This window comes from Neophocaena asiaeorientalis, unplaced genomic scaffold (assembly GCF_003031525.2).
Source record: "Neophocaena asiaeorientalis asiaeorientalis breed wild unplaced genomic scaffold, Neophocaena_asiaeorientalis_V1.1 scaffold379, whole genome shotgun sequence".
Lineage (NCBI taxonomy): Eukaryota > Metazoa > Chordata > Mammalia > Artiodactyla > Phocoenidae > Neophocaena > Neophocaena asiaeorientalis.
The window spans coordinates 523794-549312 of NW_020172145.1; the positions used below are offsets into that span (position 1 = coordinate 523794).

At 35.4% G+C, this 25519-nt stretch overlaps 1 protein-coding gene and 1 long non-coding RNA gene across 4 annotated transcripts in view; both read left to right on the forward strand.

Moving 5' to 3' along the window:
- The window catches only part of IFT74 (intraflagellar transport 74), a 90311-nt gene extending 78864 nt beyond the window's left edge, over positions 1 to 11447 (forward strand). The window contains exons 17-20 of one of the 3 annotated variants that reach the window (XM_024754757.1): positions 5042 to 5205; positions 6121 to 6246; positions 9737 to 9797; positions 11150 to 11447. In XM_024754757.1, coding sequence (XP_024610525.1) covers positions 5042 to 5205; positions 6121 to 6246; positions 9737 to 9797; positions 11150 to 11268 — 470 coding nt within the window. In that variant the 3' untranslated portion in view covers positions 11269 to 11447. The remainder of the gene's footprint in view (positions 1 to 5041; positions 5206 to 6120; positions 6247 to 9736; positions 9798 to 11149) is intronic. The other 2 variants (XM_024754740.1, XM_024754748.1) reach the window with 2 other exon arrangements.
- A 1684-nt stretch (positions 11448 to 13131) lies between these two features.
- On the forward strand, positions 13132 to 24710 carry LOC112406098 (uncharacterized). The gene is made up of 3 exons (XR_003004488.1): positions 13132 to 13221; positions 15100 to 15193; positions 24129 to 24710. It is a non-coding gene; the product is annotated as an uncharacterized LOC112406098 (long non-coding RNA).
- The last annotated feature ends 809 nt before the right edge of the window (positions 24711 to 25519 follow it).

The window sequence follows — 25519 nt, forward strand, 5'->3', positions numbered from 1 at the left end:
CAAGTAAATTTTGCTAAATCTTACATGAAGAAACCAACTTACTCATTGCCTGCCCTGTATAAGAGACACATCCTGGTAAGAAGGAGTGCCAAATTCTATGTATAAACTCTAACCAAATCCTAATCTGACTACTGAAATGTGTATGCATTGAGTAGGCTTTATGGGACCTAGGAAAAAGCAGCAGCTAGAAGTTGAAAGAACTGAGTACAGAGGTTTAAGATGCTACCCACTCCAAAGGAGAAAAGTTTAGAGATTTATTTAGTTTAGCAAAGTTAATTGCTTATTTATAATATATATCAGCACTTTTCAAAGGAGCAGAATGGAAAGTCTCTACAACATGTCATTTAAAATGTCCATTATACCATAAAAATTTACATTTAGTAAATTTACTAAATTTATATTTAGTAAATTTACTAAATTTACATTTAGTAAAAATGAAGAAAGAAGAAAATGTGAGTCAAGAGGAAAGGCAGTCACTACACACTGAACCTGAGATAATCCAGACGTTGAAATGAAAAGAAAAAGGACTTTAAAAGTTTATAAACATATTTAAGGGCTTGAGGGAAAATAAAATCATAAAAAATGAACAGATTGGAGAATCCCACAAAGAAATGGAAATTACAAAAAAGAACCAGGTGAAAATTCTAGAGTTGAAAATATAACTAAAATGAAAAATTCACTGACCTGAATAGAAGATTGAACACAGCAGAAAAAAAGAATCAGTGAACTTAAAGATAAATAAATAGAAATTATCTAATCTGAAGAAGAAAAAAGAATGAACAGAGCCTAAATGACCTGTGGGACAGTTTCAAGCAGTCTAATTTGCATGTAATTGGAGTCCCAGAAGGAGAGGAGGGACAGGGAATGGGGGAGAAAAGATAGTTGAAATAATGGCTGAAAATTTTCTGAAAATTTGATGAAAAACTTAATTGTACAGATCTAAGAAGCTCTTTGAACCCCAAACAGGGTTAATGTAAAAATTCCTTACCTAAGCACATCATCATCAGACTGCTGAAATGCAGCAATAAAGAGAAAACAATAAAAGGAGCCAGAGAAAAATACTATGTATACACAGGGTACAATATATCCCACTATGAGATTAAATTTTATCATAAAAATCATTGTGAATTTTGTATTTTACTCTGAAATACGTTACTTTAATATAAAAATCTTCTACCCCTAAATCTAAGTAATTTAAGGAAGATGTTCATATTTGGCTTTTGACACTCTGAAATACCACTATTTTTTTGAGGGTATTCATATTCCTACTTTAAACTAGAGGAAAAGTGAAGGTAAAACGTTGTAAGATAACAGTGCATCACTGTATGCCTCTACAAATAAGTAGCTACAGGATGTATTGGGTTATTCCCATGCCTATCCCTGGGAACACAGAAGAGAAGAAACTGGCCAAGGCACGTTTGAATCCAGATTTCTTCATCTAAATATACAGGATATATATTTCAATTCCATTTTAGTATCTGTTTTTGAGTTAGCCGAAATCAGATTTTATTTTGGTATCTATAAGGAAAGCAGAACAAAGGATGGGGCCTGGGGAGAGAAGCCTGAAGTAGCAAAATTGACCAAGTGTTACTGTTCCTCTTCCCACAACTCACTGTTGCTCATTGAGGCATCTTTGGATCATAAAGTAACATTTGCTATTGTAAAATATGAACCTTTCATAAAGGTGATAACAATATCACTCAGCACCAAAGCTTGACTGGCTGTTGACCTTGGGCAGTAATTACTTTTCTAAGCTTTAGTTTCCTCATATAATAAAATTTACCCTCGCCCAGGGCTATTACGAAAAGTAAATCAGATAATATATAAAGCCAGGCACATTCCAGGTTCTTAGTAATGTTGGTTTCCTCTTAAACCTTTCTTTCTCTTTAAAAAAGAGACCTTTAAAGCCAGCATCACAAAGTTAAGAAGTCTCTGAAATAGAGAAGGTAGGTATTATATAATCCTACCAGAATGGAATATTTTTAAAAATACTGTTTTCTGATTATAAATGGAATTCATATTCATTATAGAGGATTTAGGAGATATAAGCAAGCATAAATAAAAACTAAAAATACAATCCCACTATCAAAAGTTTATTACTGTTAAAATTTTGGTATCTTTTTAGTCGTTTTTCCGTATTTTATCACATCTTGGAAAAAAATAAAAAGCCTTTTCCGAGTATTCTCTGCCCAGCTATTATCCCTCTCTTTCAAAGGTTTCACAGTCAAATTTCTTAAACCCTTCCTCTCACTCTTGATTCCATTTCTTTCTGTGAAATCTGTTCTCAGAAGATACATCCAGGTTCTCCTGGTCAGTAAATTCAACACATATTTTGCCATCTTTTTCTTTTAATCTCTAAGTAATATTCTGTACTACAAACCACTTCTTTATTCTTGAAATATCTTTTCCCCATGACTTCTGATTTTTCTCTTATTTCTTTGGTCATTTCTTATTCTATATGGATCCTTCATGTTAATTTATTCTTTAAAAATTTGGTATTCTTATAGGTGCAGTCATGAATCCTTTTCTGTTGATGATTTGAACAACTCCCATTGCTTCAGGCGCCATCTCTATGCTGGTGGTTTCAGAATCTGTATCTTCAGAGCTCACATTTTTCCCTCTGGATTTTAGACCCATATTTCCATATATGGACATCTTTACTTATCTCTGTTTGGATGTTTCTGAGGTATCTCAAACTCAACAAATCCTAAATCGACTTCAGTGTATCATAAATCCCTCCAACAGACAAAAATTTATACGTCCCTCTGCCTACCCTCCCATACACTCATTTATTCAAGTTGGAAACGGGATTCCGCATTTTCTCTCACTCAACTACTGTATCCGGTCGATTGCCTGTTTTGTTAATCCCAAATGCCTAATCTGTTTTGAGTCCCTCCAGATCTCTCCTGCACTGTTTCTTCATTTATTTTTATCTGACATAACTGTATATTTTATATATATAGTCTTTTTCCACTGGAATATAAGTTCTTTGTTCGTTGCTATATTCCCCATGCCTTTCTATTTGCCTGGCACATAGAAAGCATTTATTTAATAAATACTGGGTTTTTTTTAAGATTTTTTTTGATGTGGACCATTTTTAAAGTCTTTATTGAATTTGTTACAATATTGCTTCTGTTTTATGTTTTGGTTTTTTGGCCGTGATGCATGTGGGATCTTAGCTCCATTACCAGGGATCTAACCCGCACCCCCTGCACTGGAAGGTGAAGTCTTAACCACTGGACTGCCAGGGAAGTCCCTAAAATTGTTTAATGAAAAAAAAAATCCCCACCAGTCTAAGATTTCTTGCCTAGATCACTGAATCAACACTTAACTGGTCTTCCTGCACATAGTTATGCTATTTTGATTAATTGTCCACATGGCAACTAGAGAGAACTTTCTAAAATTTAATTATGTTACTCTCTGATTTGAAACTCATTGATGACTTGCCATAGCCCTTAGCATAAAGTCCCAACTCCCTGTCTTGACTTAAGCCCTTCATGAACTGAAATCCTTCAATTTTTCAGTTTTCTCTCATACCACCATCCACTTTGAACTTTGGGTTCTAGTCATACTTCTCTTATTTGCGCAAAGGTACCATGCTTTCTTACCTCTAGACTTTTAGACTTTACCTCGTGCTTTCTTACCTCTAGATATTTTTGCACATGTTGATTATTTTCTCTGGAACACTCACTTTTTCCTTTGTGTGGTTGATTCCTAATCCTTAATGCCTTAGTTAAAAGGCATGTCTTCAGAGAATTCTTTTGACCAATGCCACATGTTCTGTGGTACCCTGTATTACTCTTTTCATAGTAGTTATCCAGTTTACTGTAAGTGCTTATTTAATTTCCTAATTTAACCTCTAGAATATAGCTCCTCGAGTGAAAACAATGATGTCTCTGTTGATTTCCATTATATCCTCAGCACCTGGCACATAGTAGATGCTCAATACTTTTGAAAGAAAGAATCGCGCACACACATACACACACGGGCAATTTTCATTATTTATGGAGTTTGTATTTGTATACTTGCTCTCTCACTGAAATTAATTTGTAACCCCAAATTCATATTTGCAGCACTTTCATGGTCATTTGTGAACACACGCAGAGGTGAAAAATTGGAATTCAAATTTGAAAAATTTGAATGCTCGAGTTCCCAGTGGAGGTTGATTAAGGCAGCACTATGCCTTCCTGCATTAGTTCTCATACTATAAACAAGTATCCTTTTCATGGTGTATTATTTAATGTCACTTTTTTTTTAACCACACTTTTGTGTGTTTTTGCTAGTGCTTTTGCTATTTAAAATGGCTCCCAAGTATAGTGCTGAGGTGGTGGCTAGTGTTCCTAAGCGCAAGGCTGTGATGTGCCTTACAGAGAAAATATGTCAGTTAGATAAGCTTCACTGAGGCATAAGTTGGCCTTGAGTTCAATGTTAACAAATCAATAATATATATTAAATAACATATTTAAAGAGAAACATACATAAAACAAGGTTATGTATTAGTTTGATGATAAAAGTATCATCAAAGTTGATAAAAGTATCGTGACCAGAGACTCACAGAAACCTAATCCTGTATTTCCCATAGGAGTTCAGTATTTGCTAACTCAGTGTTTACAATGACTTTTCGGAATATAACTACCACAAATAATGAGAACTGACTATATATGTACTTATAAAATTTTGCTCATAACGTTTCATAACTTGCTTTTTTCTCCACATAACTGTGTGTATATGTCATGCACATATTAAAAATGATGAATCTTTATCTCATATATTATTAAGTAAGAAAAAGAACTATGTGTGTTCTTACATGTTTGTATGAGAATGGAGACAAATGTGATTAATATACATCGGTTTATGTTGGTTACCTGGGGGGTAATTTTTAAAAAAATGTATCTTTGTATTGTCTCACTAGTTGCAGTGAATGCATGTTTCTTGTGCAGATACTCTTGTAAAAAATGCATGAGTTTTAATGATTGCATTTCCTTTTGTGTAAGGAATAAAATTTCGACTAATTATGGCCTTGAATCTTCCTGCGTTTCAGATAGTCAGCGTCTACAGTTGGATCTACAAAAAATGGAGCTACTGGAAAGTAAAATGACTGAGGAACAACAGTCTCTAAAAAGCAAAATTAAGCAAATGATAACTGATCTGGAAACATATAATGATTTGCCAGCTTTAAAATCATCAGGTGAAGAAAAGAAAAAGGTAAATGGTAACAGTTCTATGAAATTGTAATTCAAGTTGGTTTTTTCTTGATTAAATTTAATAATATATGTATTTTTTAAAATTTATAAAATTTATTATTTTCAATTGACTATTTGATATATAATCTAAGAAAAAATAAAGAAGTTTACATATATAGAAGGAATTTAGAGTGATTTAAGTTTCAAAACAAAAGACAAACATTGAAAAGCAAGTAAGTGCACTTCAAATATAAACTTTGTTAAATGCAAATTTGATTACGATATTTCTGTACTTAAGACTTCTCAGTGGCTTTTCATTGCCATTTACATTAATTTAAAGTAAATCTGGGGCTTCCCTGGTGGTGCAGTGGTTAAGAATCCGCCTGCCAATACAGGGGACACAGGTTTGAGCCCTGATCAGTGAAGATCCCACATGCCGCAGAGCAGCTAAGCCCGTGCGCCACAACTACTGAACCTGTGCTCTGGAGCCCGCAAGCCACCACTACTGAAGCCCGCGCGCCTAGAGCCCGTGCTCTGCAACAAGAGAAGCCACCACAATGAGAAGCCCGTGCACTGCAACAAAGAGTAGCCCCCGCTCTCTGCAACTAGAGAAAGCCCGCGCGCAACAAGGAAGACCCAATGCAGCCAAAAATAAATAAATTAAATAAATAAATTTACAAAAAATTTTAAAAATAAAGTAAATCTGGTGGAGTACAAACACATATGACAGCCCTAATATGTTATTATTAATATAGTTAATATTAATTTAGCTTATTATAATTAAAAGGATATTTTTACAAATAGGTTTTAGAGTAATTATAGCCTTGGTAGAATTTTATCAGAATATTATTGAAATTGTTTAAGTCAAATGCTGTTTATATTGGTTTACTAGGTATCTGCTAAAGCCTGTTATTTACTTCTGTTTGGATCTATCTAGAAATTGCATCAGGAGAGAACAGTATTATTAACCCGCAGAAATGCCTTTAAAAAACTAATTCAGAAACTAAACACAGAATATGAGACACTAAAAACACAACTGCAAGAAAACGAGACACATTCTCAGGTAAAAAGAAAAATAAAAGACTGAAATTCATTTCTGTTTTTAGGCTATCTGGCCTGTTCTCTTGATCTATATTTTCACTCCCAAAGCAATCCATTCCTTTTTTTTTTTTCAACTGCTTTATTTACCTTCCAGATTTTCTGGCTTTGAAGATAACTAGATTCTGTATAGTCTCCACTCAGAATGAATTTACTCCTGCTTTCCTGACTTAGGTAAACTTATATCGAAGGCCAACTCTATGCTAGGCACTGTTCTGGGCACAGCCATTATAGTAATGGCTTTTAAAAATTTCAAAAGTAAAGTGTTTTTAATGCAGAAACTTTGCTAATACATAAATGCTGCAGATAACAAAAATGAGCCGTAATGACTAATATCCCACCACCCAGGAGATGATTCTGTGTATATGAAGACAGATATTTCTAGTCTATATTTCTATGTCATGTGTACACTTAGTTTATACATGTACATATGTACACATTTATTTCTGTATATTTATAGAAATGGTACCATATTGTACCTATTCTTTGGAAACTTGTTTTTCATTATTAACTATACATCATAAATACTTTCCCTTGTCAGTAGATTTTGTAAAAATATGATTCTATATAATATTTGACTATATGGATATAGCATAATTTACTGAGTCAATTCCAAATTGTTGGACATTTAGGTTATTTCTTGTTTTCAAACTATTCAAATAATGCTATAAAGAGCAGTAATGTTCTTGAATTTCTTTATTTACATCTCTGATTATTACACAGGATGCATAGACAAGCCCCCTTTTCATATCACTCATCCTGTTGATAATTACCTGATCAAGGTCTAAGGTCTTCTATATTGAGAGCTCTTTCTAAGGGCAGAAATGATGTCTCTTTCCCTCACTTTCTTCCCAGCACTGTGCTAGTGGTTGGCACATAATAGGTGTTCAATAAGTATTTGTTGGAGGATTAAATGAAGCATGCGTGTCATAGATAAAATCAGTAATTGTGGTCTGATAAAGGTTGGTCATTCTCACATCTAATTATCTACATTAGCAATTTGCAACTATGATTTATTAATGCTAAATGCATTGAATTTTTTCTTCCTTCGTATAGTAATATGATGATGATGATAGACAACCATCATTAACATTTTGGTATAATATCCTTGTAAATTTTTTTTCCTTTGCAGTTATACACCCTTAATTATATTGTTTTTTTACAAATAATGAAATCATTCTATGCATATGCTCTTTAAGCAATTGTTTTCTTAAGTGTTTTCAAGCGCTTTTTTTGATGATATTTTTATGGCATCAGCTATTTCATTGTGTGGATGTACCATTTAAAAAAAAGACAAACCTTATATTCTTCTTGAAAGGGGTGGACTCTCATCAGAGTTTGCCACAACTACTAAAAACTTAGAAGTCACTAATTTACATATTTCAAATTTATTCATCAGTTACTCTGTCTCTACTTTGTAATATACAGGCCTGGATATAGACTTGTGAATAGCAAAATTATCCTAGTCTGTTTAGAGTGGGAATGGATACTGGAGAAGAAACATAAGAAAAAGTTTATGAGGCCATTGTCTTATGGTTCATAGGAAAAAATACTGATATTTCATATGGATTTTTGGCCCTCCTCTTCCACTGAATGGATGATTTAAAGAGGAAAACATTTGACAAACACAATTTCTTAGAGCCAGTCAGTGGCTACCTCATTTATTCCCACATTAAGTACTAATCTTATTTGTAATCCCACGTACAGGAATTTGTAACATAAACCACAACTTACAATGCTTCTCTGTATTATTTGTTGCCTTTTGTGAATCTCAACTGTTTGAATCACATCCTGGTCGCCCTATCTTTTGCAGTTATTTACTCAAAAACTGGCTTTTGAGATTGGTAATTTATACAATAGACCTTTTTTTTTTTTGAGTGGTTATTGATTTGAAATCATTTAAACACATTTATATTGGAACAAACTGTAAAACTCCTAGAAATCATAGGGGAAAAGCTCCTTAACATTAGTCTTGGCAACAAGTTTTTTATTATAACGCGAAAAGCACAAACGACAGAGGCAGAAATAAATAAGTGGGTCCACGTCAAACTAAAAAGTTTCTACACAGCAAATGAAACAACAAAATGAAAAAGCAGGATGGGAGTAAATATTTGCAAGTTATATGTCTCATAAGGGGTTAATATCCAAAACATATGAAGAACTCATAACAGACTTGTAAAATAAGTTGTAGGGAGAAAAAGACAGATGTGTGCTTCATAACATCCTTGGAGCTTTAAAGGCAAGTAACTGAAATAGATGTATAATATAGAAGGAATTTGACCATCTGACACAGTGTTGCTTTTATATCATTATTCATGTAGCACTTAAGGGGTCTGCTGCATTATAAGGCCACCCCTTTGTATGAAACAAAGAGGAAAAATTTGGTACTTGACTTTGCAAAAGGTTATTAGAGATTTATTGTCAAAAAATGCTGACTGCTTCCTTAAGTCCATCTTAACTTCAAGGTTCTATCAGGGGAAGCTAGATCTGATTTAGTAGCATTAAGTCACAGCACATACAGTTCATATAATTAATTAGTTATGATTCATCCTAATATCTAGATTTATCTCTTTGGAGGAAACAATGGGATGGATGCTACATTAAGACTGAACTTATGCCCTGAAAATAATTTTAACATGAGATTAGAAAGAAATATTAATAATGCTGTTTCAATTATCAGATTTTTAAAAATGATTATTACTTCTTGGAAATGTCCAGGCAGAACATTATTTTAATGTTTCATTTTTCAGACTGTCCTTTGTTTAGGAAAAAAACTATGTGCATCTTAAAAAAGAAAGACCATAACCCAGAGTTACAAGGTTAATTAAATCAGAAAAACAATTTAATTCTATAACAGTAAAATTGTCTTTGGAGGAAGCAACCATCAATATAATATCCACATTAGCTTCCTGTTGATGCAGAAATTATTGTAACAGTGCCAGCTTTTTACCAGCCCTCTTATAATCTTCACACTGCAGCTCGGCTCTTATCACAGCCTGTGGAATTAGACAGGAAATTTAGCCCTGGAAATAAGGAAGTTTCTCCTATATAGCTGAACCTTTGCAGTATTAGAATATATAGTACTTTTGTGGCATTAGACCTTCAGGTTTCAAGGAGAGATTCCTATCATGTCCCATTCTTCTGTTTTAAGTTCTTTTAGGAAAGGGAAAAATCATAAATTGTCTTTCAGTTGGTATGTTCATTGGTATAATAAATAATTTCCAATTAAAGTAAACAGAGTAAACCTGTTGTCAAGTTCAGCATTGTATTTATTATTGTATTACTGTTATTTAATTTTTTTAAATTTCTTTTTTGTCTATCATGGCTTTATCTCAATAAAATGCAGGGAGTTGAAAAGATTTAAAATTGGGGGTTTTTTTTTCTTATCATCTCAAAGGGGTGTATAATTGTTTTGAATATGGGCACTGGTTAACATTTTTCTTTTGTGTTTTTAGCTTACAAATTTGGAGAGGAAGTGGCAACACCATGAGCAAAATAATTTTGTGATGAAAGAATGTATCCTTTAAAAAACTGCGAATGAGCTTGACTGAGTGGTTTTTTTTAGGAATTTCTTTAAAGACTGAAATGAAATTCAGTTCAACATCAAATACCTAATATGTACAAAACACTGGCTAAACTATGTGGGAAATAAATGAATAAGACTTAGTTTCCATTCTATGATTGTGTGTGTGTGTGTGTGTGTGTGTGTGTGTGTGTGTACACCAAACTAATAGAAAGCAGACTGTACAAAGCCATAGTGCAGCATAGTGATTAAGTGTACAGGTTTTAGAGTCAGGAGATCTAATTTTAAATATTGACTCTACTACTTATAGGTTATGGACTTTGGACAGTTTACTTAATTGTTTAAACCTCAATTTTATCATCTCAAATACAGTTAATACTTCCTTCTCATAGAGTTGTTGGGAGAATTACATATAACCATATATATGTATATGTATGTATGCATGTATGTATAGTCATTTGTTGTTATTTATAATGCTGTACCTTGGATATCTGGGCAGCAAAGGGAGAGATAAACCAAGTAGTGTCATGAGAAATTTGACCTTCAAGCTCATCTGTGTTTCAGCCAATTCAGCTTCATCTACCAAGACAGTACTTATGTCCCATCTTATTTCTGTCAAGATAGTTCTTATATTCAGTCTTCTTGCTTGTCTTTTTGTATGGACATAGAAGGAAGCAGCTGCTGAGGACAAGTATTGTGGAGTTGTAAGAAACATTTCCCCAAAGGTTGTTTCCTAGTCCCCTTTTGACCTATTTACGGACATCTCTGCTTAGAGAACTAGATCCTGACTCACTGGTTGCATAGGTTCTCCTCTAGGACACTACTGAACATCAGCTCAGGGCAGCATGGACCCCAGCTTACCTCCAGATGAGATGCTCTAAGGGCTTTATTTCCAGTGGTTGTGCAACTTATTTTAAAAGCAGAAGATTCCCATTCACAGTATGATAGAGTCCAGAATTCTGGTTTTGTGCAACATAAAGTAGGTGATTTTGAAACAGAGTGAAGTCTAGAGACTTGCCTGAAATCCTGTGTAGTACTCTAAAGGACATAGTTCTTCTAAACATTGAGTTGTTCTATGACCAGATTAAGATTGAGATGAATAAAATGTTAACTCTAAAAAAGATTTTATACCATAGGTGAACTTTTTTGAAACAAGTTTTGCCTGGCCTTTTAGGTTTCAATTGATGCTTAATCTGTTTTTTTTAATAACTATTCTAATTGCGCTTTTTTGTGCCATCTTCAGTTTTCAATAAGAAAAATACTAGTACAATTTGGGTCCTTTCTGAGTCACAAAATTAGATTAATATTTGTTTTGATACTGTTTCCCCTTAACTCATGTAATTAGTCATAGCAACCAAGAGTCAAGAGAGTGATTACCGGCCAATTATGAAGAATGTGACCAAGCAGATTGCAGAGTATAATAAAACCATCATGGATGCTCTACATAGCATGAGCAGAAACTGAGTCTGAACCAACTACAAGTCTCTATAGAAATATCCTTTTGCTGCTAAACTTCATACATGCCGGCTGAAAAATAATAGCTTACCCTTGAAGAGTTTTACCTAAAATTTTTGAATGTTACAATTTTTGTGGCCTCTTTGAAGTGTGAAATTTTAAATAGTATAATAGTTTAATAAATAGTTTACTTATAAAAAAAGTATCGTCTCCTTTTATACTTGTATTTGTTTTGCGTGGGTGATAAAATGTCTCAAAGAACCAGGAGAAAAACAAACTAAAAGTGGCCATTGTTACTCATTTAGTTGGTATAGTACATCTATGGCAGCACATGAGATCGTCTTTTCATATGTCAAGCCTAGGAGGGGTGTATGGAGTATGATTCTGATTTAGCACTTATCAACCTTGCCAATTTTTGCTTCTAGAAAAAGTGAGAAGAGAAGGGAGATACTTAGTTTTGAGCTTTACTTCTCAAATAGGGTATATTTGATGTGTTTTAAGATATATAAACTCACATATATATTTTTATTTTATATATCACATTTTATATATCAGTTATTCCTAAAGATTTCGAATTAAGACTTTTAATCTTTGCATTTTTAAAATACTTTCTCACATGTAAATATTTGCTAGGAAAAACATGAAATTTAAAAGAAATGTACTTATTGCTGGCTCTTCTGGACTATGGCTACTGCTGTTCATTTCCACCCTGGAGTATACATTCACTCTTTAGTATTATAGGAGGACTTAAGTAGATTAATTTATAAGCATTGCTAGAACATTTGAAAGGAGAAGGTGGAAGGAGTAGAATTGTGTTATAGGAATCTGGGAGACATTATGGTAACTAAAGATGTATCCTCTCTTTTGGGCAGGAATGAGTCACCTTGCATATGCACCAGCATAAAATATTCCTTAAAACTATCCTTCCTTTGCTCTGATATCATGTTCATCAAGTTATTCTTCTTCTCAGTATTCATGAAACACAAGCGTATTAGTTTCTTTTTTAAAAGGCTTTATTGAGATACAATTTATATACGAAAAAATACCCATGCATGTTGCTTTCTTGAAGTAAATATTTATCATTAAATTATTCAACTTTAGTTCTGTGTGAATTTAGGTAGAGGGGTGAACATTGTTGAGTTTGATTCATTCTGAATTACTAGTATGGCTGAAGATCTTGCACAGTGATAAGTTCATTTAGGTGGCATTCATAAAGTGTGCTCTTCAGATCCTGAGCTCCTCAGATTTTTAATAGGTGTTATACCACCAAAGGATTCATAGTCAAAGGAATTTGGGAAACATTATTTGAAACAAAGGTAAATTGTTTTCTTTCTTCTTGACTGCTCAGAACCCTTAATGTGATAACGTGCAATAAGTTCAAGAAGAGTATATACTATTAATATTAGGGTCTTTTTTTCTGAGTAGTGGGATTGTGGGTCTTTTCATCTTTGTTGGACTTCCTGATATGTTCTCAAAATTTTCTGTGATGTGCATATAATACTTAGACATGCAATAAAAATTCAAATAAAGTCATATATACAGTTAGTACTTTAACTTGTAGAAAGGACACATGATAGTTAAGACAACTCTGTAGTCATTGAACTAGAACTGAACCAGTCTTTACCCAGAAAGGAAGTAGGAGGAAAATTGCCTATTCATTAAATATATGCATTTGCATTATAACAACGTGAAGTTCGGCAGAAAAAAAATTTGAAAATTTCTTGAAAATAGCAAGGTTCTCAACTTCCATTCTAAATTACTCATATATGATATTTGGGGAACATAATTGAGCAGGATTTCTTTAAACTAAAACGTGTTATCTGAGGGAAATTCTTGACTAATGTCTCTTCCTTCCTCTCAGAGCTTTTCAACAAATCCAACAAGAATATTCTCTCTGCTAGGATAGACCTGGAGGCTACTATCTGCATGAACCGGCTCTTCCTCAGTCAGCCACGTTGCTCAGTGAGTTTCATTCCTGTTAAAATAACACCTTGTAAGTCATGTGGAAAGAAGCTGCAGACTGAACAAACATGCTGAATAGTCTTACTAATGAACATCAACATGGGAAAGCTAGCAAGTCTTTGTTTTTCCCATCCTTATCTTTATCAGTAAATAAACGTGTGTTCTTTATACTCTTTTTCACTAATGGGAGTCCCTGATTTGGACCATATTCTGGTTTGTGTTAATGTGTAGAATTCAGGCAGGGTGAGAGGATTAGAGCATGGAGTAATGCTGTTCATACTAGAGATGAAAGAAGATAGAAGATAATAGAAGCTCCAGGGGCTCTTGCTGTCCCCCTGCCCAATTTCTCTGTTGTTCTTTCCTTTAGTTATATGATTCCAGCATAAACAACCTTAATAAATTAGAATGTTTAGGCTTGAAGTAAGGAGAAATCAAGATGGACTACTAGAGAGTACCTTTTTAAATAAAAGCAGGTTTTGTCTTTAAATTGCAGGTTCATAGTTTGAGAACTGAGATTAAACATCTTTAAAAAGACCGGTTTTAATACAAAGGTAGAAAAGTTAGGAAAGACAGATAAACAAAATGAAGAAAATAAATTACTTCTGATCACACTAGTCTCTAGATGTGCATCTATATGTCTTGTCACACATATCTATTTTTCATTATATACTTATGTATTTTTAATAAAATTAATATACTGTTCTTAAACTTACTTTTGCTATTTATAGTTTTGCAAACATTTGTTTGTGTCATTATATATTCATGTACAACAACATGTTAAGTTGCGTATTATTTTATTATAGGAATACTTTCTGAAAACAAACGCCATGTTATTGAATGAAGTTTAAGGGGTGGGGTTAAGTGTAAGCTTTGACTAAGGTAACAGTTTGAATCACAGCTCCACTACTAAATTGTCATATGACCTTGGGAAGCTAAGTCTCTGAATTTCAGTTTCTTCATCTATAGAATGAAGTAGTAGTGCTTAACTCATAGGATTGAGTCAAAGAGTATGCAGGGTCCAAGGCTTTTGACACAAAAGGCTCTTAGAAAGGTGGCGTGCTTAGCAGTGTGCAAGAGTGCTTGTTTTCCTGCACTCTCACCACTGCCTGCGTTTTCCAGGTTGACGTTGCACTACCTCATTTGTTTTAGTTTTTTTAAGTAAACCAAACTGCCTCCATTACTACAACTAGAAACCTTGTGTTTTAATCAAGAAAGCACAATGCAGAATGTGTTTTCATACTAAAAAAAGAAAACAAAATATTTTAAAAACTATTAAAAATATTTATTCATTATAACTTTGTAATAACAAAAGCTTAATGCTTCCTGCTTATATTTAGAAGATAAGAGATTATACTTTGCTGCCTCAATATCTTCTCTCATAACCTATTGTAATGAATTGCTGCTCTGAAACCTGACTGTATAACCTTAAGGGGCATAGGAATAACCTGTGTATAAATAACCTAATCAGTAAACAAGGCTGTTCTGCCTGGTCACTTTATCCTCCTCGAGGTCAGAGTGATTACACATAAGGAGAAGCTGTGTCATGGGAGGGAAAATAACACCCATTGGAGAGTCTAGTATAGAAGAGACTTTGGAGGAAGCATGAGTCAGAAGGATTTGAGTGGTCTCCTACCTAAAAGAGGCTTAGACACGCTAGATGAGCACTTCACAAGAAAAATATAAAAACTAAAATGAGATTTTCAAAATTGTTTTATTTCAAAATCTTTTTGTAAAACGGTATTCTTACCATGATAACAACATAGTAATACCATGGAAGAAAGCAAACTTAATTGATTAGAATCGTATTTGGCATAGGGTCAAGAAAGAACTTCTACTAGCCAAACTGAAATATTATTTTTGTGTTGTCACTTTCAACAGATAAACTCACCCTATTAGAGGAAGTCTCAAATGATATGACGGTGAAAATACTTGGAAGGCAGCTATGCTCATCACTATACCACCAACGCTAAAGGTGAAAATATCTGATACAGTCCATAAGCTCAACCTGAATTTTTTTTTTTTATCAAAGGAAACCACAGTTCATTTTTAAAAGCCTCTCTCAATCTTTAAACAGCTTCTTGTTAAAATGAACTTTCCCTCTGTTTACTGGAGTGAGGGAGGGCCACCTTAGAGGCCAACAATTACCACTCCATCCCCGCCCCATCCCCGCCCCATCCAAGGACAAAGCAGGGACCTTGTGTCTCAGGATTAGGGGAAATGGTTAAGAAGGAGAGGAAGAGAAAATTGCTTTTCCAGCCTCTCTGACTTCCCATGTAGCCTACAGAGAAAAGCAAGCATCCCTTGGGAGGAAATAACAAAAGTGCCAAACAGTAGATGGATGGATGAAGCCTAAATCCCTGCAGAGTACCAGAGCTCTTGCCTTTGTAAGCCACATAAGCTCTGTCCCTTGCTCATGGTGGTTATCAGAAGGCCAAATGGACATTTACTACCAATTGGCCCTACCTCCCTGGGGGCCTCTAGCCTTGAAGATGTTCCTTGGCTCAGTTCCTTTTTCTGCCAGAAATATCAAAGTCACAGAAGGGGGGCTGGTGAAGCTGTAGAAGTCCAGCTGCCTTGTCTCTTTTTTCTGTGGCACACTTGAGGTAGCCATTTAGTCCATAAGAGGTATCCATAAGAGACCCTAAGAAACAGCTAATTGAAAGAGGTGTCAGGTAATAGATAAGCAAGCTTCTTACAAAACCACTCACCACTGTATTATCTCTAAGGTGCCCCCACGTCAGCCAAAAAAAATGATAAGAGGCCTCCATAAAGTAAACATTCAAAGTTTCTGTGATCCAGTATCTTTTTATTGAGCACAGATTAGATTTCCAGGACAGGTTTCCCGTATCACATACTCTGATTTGTCAGACTTTTGATTCCTAAGAAATTTCATGACCTCACTGTGCACTGCCATCCCCCTCCCTAAACAATAAGCTCAACAAGCCATATCTCTTAATTATCTTCCCAGTAAGTATTAAGGTATGACTTGATGAAAAGAATTTTTTAAAGAGTATATTGGATTGATTGTCTGAAATTCCATACCAAGCTAATGTTTTGACATTACGTGGTCACAGCCTCAGAAATGTAAACAGAAAGGACATTTCCAAATAAAGACTGGAGAGGAGATTTAGTACTAACACATGGCACCTCAGTAAGGAAAACTCACTGGAATTTTGACTGCCACACAGGTCAGACCCTTTGTCCTGTCATCTGACTTTATCCCTGTTTCATCCATGGTGCTAAAAGCATCCACCATATAAGTATAATTAGTCATTTCTTTAACTTTCCTCATTGAAGCAGCTGTCTGCAAGGATTTTCCTCACTTACTAGAAGAAATAATCCCCCTTCACATAACTCAAGCTAGTCATACACTTCCTGTGGATCTTTCCTTCACCACCTTTCTCTTCTGCTTGTACATAATGATTGAGGAATGCAGCATAATGGAAAAGGCATGGGACTTTGAGTTTGAAGAAGCACCCATGCAGCTCACTAGCTGAAGGACTTTGGGCAACTCATTCAGTCTCCCTGAGCCTATTTCCAGGGTTATTATGAGACTCACATGTATCTAATATGCGTGAAATTACGTTAGTGTATAAAATACTATATAAATAAAGTAGTAGTTACTATATTCCTTTCACTTGTACCACTACCTGCATGCAAACATATGCATCAGTACCCATTCTTCCCTCTCAGAAGCATAATTGTCCCTTCTCAGAAGCATGTCTTAGAAGCATAGTTTCTAAGTCTTTCTAGAAGTCCCCTCTCTATTCAAGACTAGTTTCTACACTGGTGCTCATCATATCCAGTCCAGATTCCTTATGAATCTTCCTTTATTTTCTATCTTTCATCGCCTTCCTTCTATGGCTTTAGCCTTTCCTCCATTGATTTCATCCACTCAGTGCAGAAACACGTTCATCTTCCTCCCATTATTTTCACATTTGAAGTTCTTAAAAGACTAGTTTGCTTCATACCCCAAGCTTTTTTCCAAACACTACTCCCTGTACTCCACTGAAATTGCTTTTGTTAACGTAACCAACGCTATCTTTTTTTTTTAACATCTTTATTAGAGTATAATTGCTTTACAATGTTGTGTTAGTTTTTGCTGTATAACAGAGTGAATCAGCTATATGTATACATACATCCCCATATCTCTTCCCTCTTGTGTCTCCCTCCCACCCTCCCTATCCCACCCTGCTAGGTGGACACAAAGCACCGAGCTGATCTCCCTGTGCTATGCGGCTGCTTCCCACTAGCTATCTATTTTACATTTGGTAGTGTATATATGTCCATGCCACTCTCTCACTTTGTCCCAGCTTACCCTTCCCCCTCCCCATGTCCTCAAGTCCATTCTCTACATCTGCGTATTTATTCCTGTCCTGCCCCTCGGTTCTTCAGAACCATTTTTGTTTTTTTTTTTTTAGATTCCATATATATGTGTTAGCATACAGTATTTGTTTTTCTCTTTCTGACTTACTTCACTCTGTATGACAGACTCTAGGTCCATCCACCTCACTACAAATAACTCAATTTCGTTTCTCTTTATGGCTGAGTAATATTCCATTGTATATATGTGCCACATCTTCTTTATCCATTCATCTGTTGATGGACACTTAGGTTGCTTTAAGTAGTGCTGCAATGAACGTTGTGGTACATGACTCTTTTTGAATTATGGTTTTCTCAGGTTATATGCCCAGTAGTGGGATTGCTATCTTAATTACTAAAGTTAATGGACTCTTAGGTTTTATTCCAGTAAAACTTCTGTGTAGGGTTTAAAATTAGTAACCACTACCTTCTTGAAACTTTGTCTTCCTTTGCATTTTGTGACATCATTTTCACTTAATTCTTCTACCTTTTTGTCTACTCTTCATTCTTTTCCCCAGGCATCTCTTCTGCTTCTACAAGAGGCTTAGAGAATTTTAGCTTGCCAAATTGAATTCTTTCTTCTTGGCTATTAGAATTATCTCAAAGAGTCCTATGTGTCAGGCTGATTTCATACTTTGATAATGATTTTGCGATTAAGATAACTATATAATGAAAATTGGATCATGACTACTTATTTCCCATAGACTTCTAAAGTGTCACTAGATGTAGATAAATTTTAGTACAACTAAGGAGTTCAGTTGTGGCCTCATCTAAAGGTAAAAAAAGCCACAGTAGCAGCAATGAAAACAACAAAAACCCCATTATTAAACATTCCCTGAATGCTATTGTTATTGTAAAGTATTGCAGTCATTTGAGCATCTTGTCCTCATTTGGTACTATTGGGCCACAAGTATTTTCTTCTCTCTTTAAGGTAGGCACCAGGTGGTAGGAAGAACTTCTCACTCATTTCTACTAAACTATGAGGTCTTTCACCAGGCTGTAAGCTCCCTGCAGACGGGGATTATGTCTTAGTCATCTGCATCCTCTCTGCCAAGTGGACCACTTGGCACATAAGCTCACAGTGAATGCTTATTGAATTGAATTAGTTTGGGTGGGTTACACTAAGCCAAATTGAGAAGGCATGAGAGTCGCTTTGGAAAGCAGTTTGAAAGTGTCTTAAAATGGTAAACATAGAGTTACCATGTGACCGAACAGTTCCACTCCTAGGTATATGTACCTGGGAGAGTTGAAAACATACATTCACACAAAATCTTGTATACAAATGTTCTTAGCAGCATTATTCATGATAGTCTAAAAGTGGATACAACCCAAGTATCCATCAACTGATGAATGGATAAATAAAATAGGGTGTATAAATATACACAATGGAACATTATTTGGCCATAAAAAGAAGTGTAGGGGCTTCCCTGGTGGCGCGGTGGTTGAGAGTCCGCCTGCGGATGCAGGGCACACGGATTCGTGCCCCTCTCTGGGAAGATCCCACATGCCGCGGAGCGGCTGGGCCCGTGAGTCATGGCCGCTGAGCCTCTGCGTCCAGAGCCTGTGCTCCGCAATGGGAGAGGCCACAGCAGTGAGAGGCCCGCATACCGCAAAAAAAAAAAAAAAAGAAAGTTTAGATGAACTTATAGGCAGTTCTCAATAGGGATTTATTTTAACAGCATGATTTTTTGGACACTTAGCAAATTATCAAATATTGTTATTTAATAGTGTGTGAAATAGGCTGGGTTACACAAAAAAACTTACATTGCAGTCTGCTACCTCTTGAGCTCTGCATGAAGCTCTCCCTGCCCCCTTCCCAACTACACTCTGGCTCCCCAGGCCTTCCTCTCAACCTCACAGATTTCTGGCACTAGTATCAGTAGAGGAAAGACTGAGGATGAAGGCAAGTGGATTAAAACAATGGGGAAGGGAAGAAGACAGAGTAGGCAAAGTACCTTGTGACCTTAAAATAACGAGCCACATTTTCCTGTGTGTCTGGTGAACTGTCTTTAAAGACAATTCCAAAAAAAAAAAAGCTATAAAAATGTTTAAAGGCAACATCCTTCAGCTAGGAGCCTGCCGTACCAAGTTGGCTGCTTTGAAGCTCAACACACATCTGAATTTAACTGAAAAGCAGATTTCAGTACGTTTGGAAGGTGAGGAATGGGAGTGAGGTGAGGATTAGTCTTACTGTTTGAAAATCATTGTTTATAACTCATATTACAATCTATTGAAATAATTGATAAAAGAAGTAGTGTTCCCCCTGCTCTCAGCTCTTATAAAAAATAATCAGGTCTTCTTGGTTGAGATGGAAATAAATTTCCAATTTTGTTTATTCAGGGTAAAACTCTGCTGTGTGCCTCTAAACTTTTCAAAAACTTTCAGTTTTTTACATGGAAGCAACAACATAGTGAATGAGCAAAGAGTGAAAATTTCATTGCAAGTAAGATTTCTAAGTAGCTGTGGTACACAGAATTAAGATTTTGATATCCTAATCCCCAGAACCTGTGAATATGTTACCTTACATGGCAAAAGAGACATTGCAAGTGTGATTAAAGATTGAGATGGGAAGATTATTCTGGATTATCTGGGTGGACCCAGTGAAATCACAAACCTCCCTTTAAAAGGGAGGCAAGGAGGTCAAAGCCAGAGAAATAAAACATGAGGGTTAGAAGCAAATGTTGGAATGATGTACTTTGAAGGTAGAGGAAGGATCTATGAGCCAAGAAATGCAGGCAGCCTCTGGAAGCTGGGAAAAGAAAGGAAACAGAATCTCCCCAGGGCCTCTAGAAGGATTTAAACCTAAGACTTCTCAGACTTCTGACTTCCAGAACTGTAAGATAATAAATTTGTGTTGCTGTAGGCCATTAAGCTTGTGGTAATTCACTACAGCCCAGATTTATGCAACATATGCCACAACCCTCTGCAATTACTTTTTCACCAATTATAGTTTCCATCCTCGTACTTATTTGTCATAATTTCATTGCCAATAGCAGGAACTTCTAATGGTGTGAAGTCCATCATATGCAGAAAGCAAAACGTATCTGTATATATAAAGCCAAACATACCAGCAAGTAAGGCTGCCTGTTTTCATTTATCAAATTCATTCAACTAATGCTTATTGAATAAAGAAGTGAACGAGACCAACAAAATTTCTGCCCAGATGGAACTTACATCCTAATGGAGGAATAAACAAACATGCAAGTTCATGTCGTGATAACTTTTCCTGGTAAATGTCAATACTGGCTGATACTGGAAATTTAAAGTGTCTCTTTGTAAACCCAACTGCCAAGTTCATGAACCCTTTACTACCATAAAATATGTTTTTCCTGAGGCATTCAAGTAAAACCTCCGGGGGTTCTTCAAGACATCTCATCTATTTCATATCAACTTTCTCAAACTTTATGGGATAATCAATTTCTAAAGTGATTAAAGGCATAAGTGAATACCACAGCTTCTGTCCCTAGGATCCATCTCTAGCCTAAATGCGGTGTTCTGACCAACATCCCAGAATAACCCAGGACTGTTTAGTCTCACATTGGCTCCAGAATGTCTGTATGAGAGGGCCTTAAGGTTTGTAATTTCATTGAAAGTGTGGCTAGGAGACTTGTCTTAAAGCTGTATTTGACTAGCAAGCACACTGTTTATTTGGGGAATAGTGATATAGATTGGGAGTGGAATTCAAAAGCTTCCCCTAAGCTATTCTTTGGTACTGCCACTACAACCCAGGTAAATAGAGAGCTGAAGAAGATCTAGTTACTGCCATGGGCAACTTGGGAGAAGTTCTGGTCCAAATGAAGGGAAGGTTGAGTTCAAGGGAATCAAAAAGCACAGTTAGCTAGACATATGGCATGTACCAACCAAGTTCTCTTAATGTGCTGCCTTTGCATTACTTGGGAGTAGAGCACCTCCCAACAAAATGTGGAAGTATACTTTTCTTACCTCTATGCCTGAAGTAATTAACCAGTAACTATCTCAAGTGACTATAAGTGATATTTAATGGAACTGCACAGGTAGTTTCATACTATCTATGTTTTTGCCCAACAAAATTAAACTCCAAGTAGGAAGTAAGTCTACATGCAAAAACAGATTTAAAATTAAGAGACATCGTTCAGGGACTTCCATGGTGGTCCAGTGATTAAGACTCCACGCTCCCAATGCAGGGGGCCCGGGTTTGAGTCCTGGTCAGGAAACTAGATCCCACATGACGCACCTGAGACCAGCACAGCCAAATAAATAAATAATTAAAAAAAAAAAAAAAAGAGAGACAGCCTTCATTCCTTTATTTCCCTTAACTTTTATATTCAATTTAACAGCAGCTTCTAAAACTTTATCTCCAAAATATCACCTGTTTAGTCTATATATTTTCATTTCTTTTATTATAATCCCCGTTCAAGCCACCATCATGTTTTAGTTAGACCTTAACTTTGTTCAGTTAAGGTCTAAGCAAAAGTTAAGGACCCTTGCCTCTCTACAATCCATTCTTTAAGAGCAGCCATGATAATACTTTTGATTTTGTTGAAAAAAATTTAAAACTCAGTAAATACAAAGAATTTTACAACAAATGCTAGTGTACTCACCATCTGGAATTAGTAAGTTATTAATATTGTGTCTTTACATATGAATGACATTACAAATATGATAAAAATAGGTATTACATGTATGGTGATGTCGTCTTTGTTTCTTTTTTCAGCCCCATAGCCCAGAACTAATCACCACCTTAAATTTGGTGTTTATCCCTCAAGGCTGTTTTTATACCTTTACTTGATATATGTGTTTATAAACAAAATATAGAATTGTTTTGTATGCTTAAAACATCTATATAAAAGCTATCATTCTGCACCTCCTCTTTTTCGACTGAACATTACTTTGTTGAAAGCTATCCATGTTTATTCTTACAAATCTTGTTTATTCATTTTAATTGCTGTGTATTGTATTCCACTGTATGAATAAAATACAACCTACTCTTCAGTTTTGCTACTGATTGATGTTTAGGTTGCTTTATATTTTTCTCTATTACAGTGCTCCCAGTGAACATCCTGGTATGTGACTTTTTGTGCTCATGCATACAACTTTCATTACTTGGGTGTAGAATTGCTAGATCATAGGGTGTGCATGCACATTTTCAGTTAGCTCTTTCCAAAGTAGTAGTGCTGATTTACAGTCCCACCAATCAACTCCTGAACTTGGTATTTTCAAACTTTAAATTTTTTCAAATTGTTGTTTTAATGGGATTTCCATGATGACTAGTGAGGTGAAGTATCTTTTCACGTGACTTGGACATTAATTTTTCTTCTTCTGTAAATTATCTGTTCATATCTATTACTTATTACTGTTTTGGATCCTAATTATTTACACCATATATAGTTTAATTATATCTATATCTATATATCGATATATATCTCCCAAATATCTTCTCTCAGTCTATGCCTTATCTTTTCACTTTATGTAAGATGTTATTTGTATTTCAAAATTTTTTATTAAAGTAATTTTTAAAGTTATTTCATTTATTTTTTTATTTTTGGCCATGTTGGGTCTTCGTTGCTGCGTGTGGGCTTTCTCTAGTTGTGGTCAGCGGGGGCTTCTCTTCTTTGTGGTGGGCAGGCTGCTCACTGCGGTGGCTTCTCTTGTTGCGGAGCACAGGCTCTAGGCGCATGGGCTTCAGTAGTTGTGGCACACGGGCTCAGTAGTTGTGGCTTGCAGGCTCAGTAGTTGTGGCACATGGACTCAGTAATTGTGGTGCACGGGCTTAGTTGCACCGTGGCATGTGGGATCTTCCCAGACCAGGACTCGAACGTGTGTCCCCTGCATGGGCAGGTGGACTCTTAACCACTGCGCCACCAGGGAAGCCCCTAAAGTAATATTTTTAAAACACAAATTAGATCACAGTCTTTCCCGGCTTAAAACCTCCAGTGACCTCCCACTGCTAAACATTTTGCCTTGACCCGCAAATCTGTTCTTCGTGATCTTGGGGAAGCCTTTTCTGATCACCCAGTCGAACACAGCCCCCCTCCTCCCACCCGGCAACACTCTATTTACATCATCCTGTTTAATTCTCTTCCCGGCACGTATGTTTTTATCTCTTCATGGTATGTTCTTAAGTGTTTGATTAATTCCCCCCACCACCACCCCCCGCTAGCCTACTTCAACCCAACTAGAATTTGAGCTTCATAACAGACAGGACTTTGTCTTTTTTACTGTGGTACCCACCAGTGCCTTGAACAATGCTAGTGCACACTTAGGTTTTTATTAACAAAATGAAACAATGACCTTACCATAATTCTGTACAGTTTGTAGTATATATTGGTATATAATAGAATGTGGACCCATCCTCAATAATGCTTAGAATAATGCTTTGTATATGGTAGGTTCTCAACAGATAGTTTTTGATAAATGGATGCTTGTTTTTGTCATTATCATAAAATTCTGAATTAAGAAACTTATGCTCAGTGTTAGATAATAAAAAAAAGTGTTGCATAGTGAACAAAACTAGATGAGCAGCACTCATCATAGCATTTTTCTTGATGGGGTTTCCTTCTTTCCAGATATACTGCATATCGTAGAAGCCCTACAACCAGACTTACATCAGCTAAGAAGTTTGGGATATCACTACAACAGCCTTTCCAGGAGAAGAAAGGGTTACAATACAGAGGAAATCTGGTTTCAGAACAATGGGGAACACATATAGAATAGTGGTTAAGAGCATGGGTTCTGGAGGTAGTCAAATCCGGGTTTTATTCCTGGTTCTGCCACAGGTTAGGGTAACCCAGGACCACCTACCTTCTCTAATTCTCAGTTTTAGCAACTGCAAAATAAGGAAAACAATGTCTTCTTTATAGCATATAGATGAAATGAACTGATAGTAAAGCATCTGCATAGTGCCTGCCACCAAAGTGCTCAATAAATAGTAACAGTTAATATTATTAAATGGAAGTTATTATATATTCCCAGATGTTATATAATGGAAATACAGAGATTTTAACTTTTAATGGCATTTTAAGACTACAGTCTGGTTATAATGTACTGAGGAATACTTTTTCACTGTAAGAACAAATTGCCTTAGATGATTTACTTCCTGTCTTGGCTTCTAGTTTTCATTGATGAATTATTATAGATTTGTGCGAATTTCAAGCAATATTGACTAAGCTTTTTATTTTTAAAAGTTCATTACTTTACTGATACATTTATATAAATATACATAACATTTTAGATAATGCATAAATGTGATCATATACATGTTTTCATAGTGAAGTGTTTTTTAAATATCTCTCTCCCCCCTCTTGAGCCTCTTTACACCCCATTCCCATAGTCGCCCGTGTTAATAGCCTAATATGTATCCATTCATTTTTTTCTCTTGATTTATACAATTCTGTGCAAACCTATTAATTAATATACTTATATACCTATGCAAATAAAGGGTTTTTTGATTATTAATTTAAAAAATGAGACCATATTCTCAAGCATGTTGCTTTTCTCACCCAGCAACGCCCAGAGGAACAATTCACTTGGGTATAATGTGAATTCATATTTTAATGGCAATACAATATTCTATGATTTAGATATAGCATTATGTATTCAGCAGTCCCCCAACTGCTGAGCATTCATTTTGTTTCCATTTCTGGCACTACAGATTATGCTACAATAAACATATTTATATGTCTTTATCTACTGATGTGTTTATTTCTTTGGGACAGATTCCCAGGAGAAGGATTGCTAGGTTGGAGGACATGTTTATTTTTAATTTTAATAGATATTGACAAATCTTTTCTCCCAACAGTAAGAAATGTAAAAACATTTTGTGTCACTTTTACAGAAAATGGCATTTGTACATAGTAGTGTTGTAGCAATAAATGTGACATCTTTTTTTTAAAAAAGAACAATAAACTTCTGGTAAGGAAGTTTCAAACAAAAGAAGCATTCCATTGGGCTATGTCCT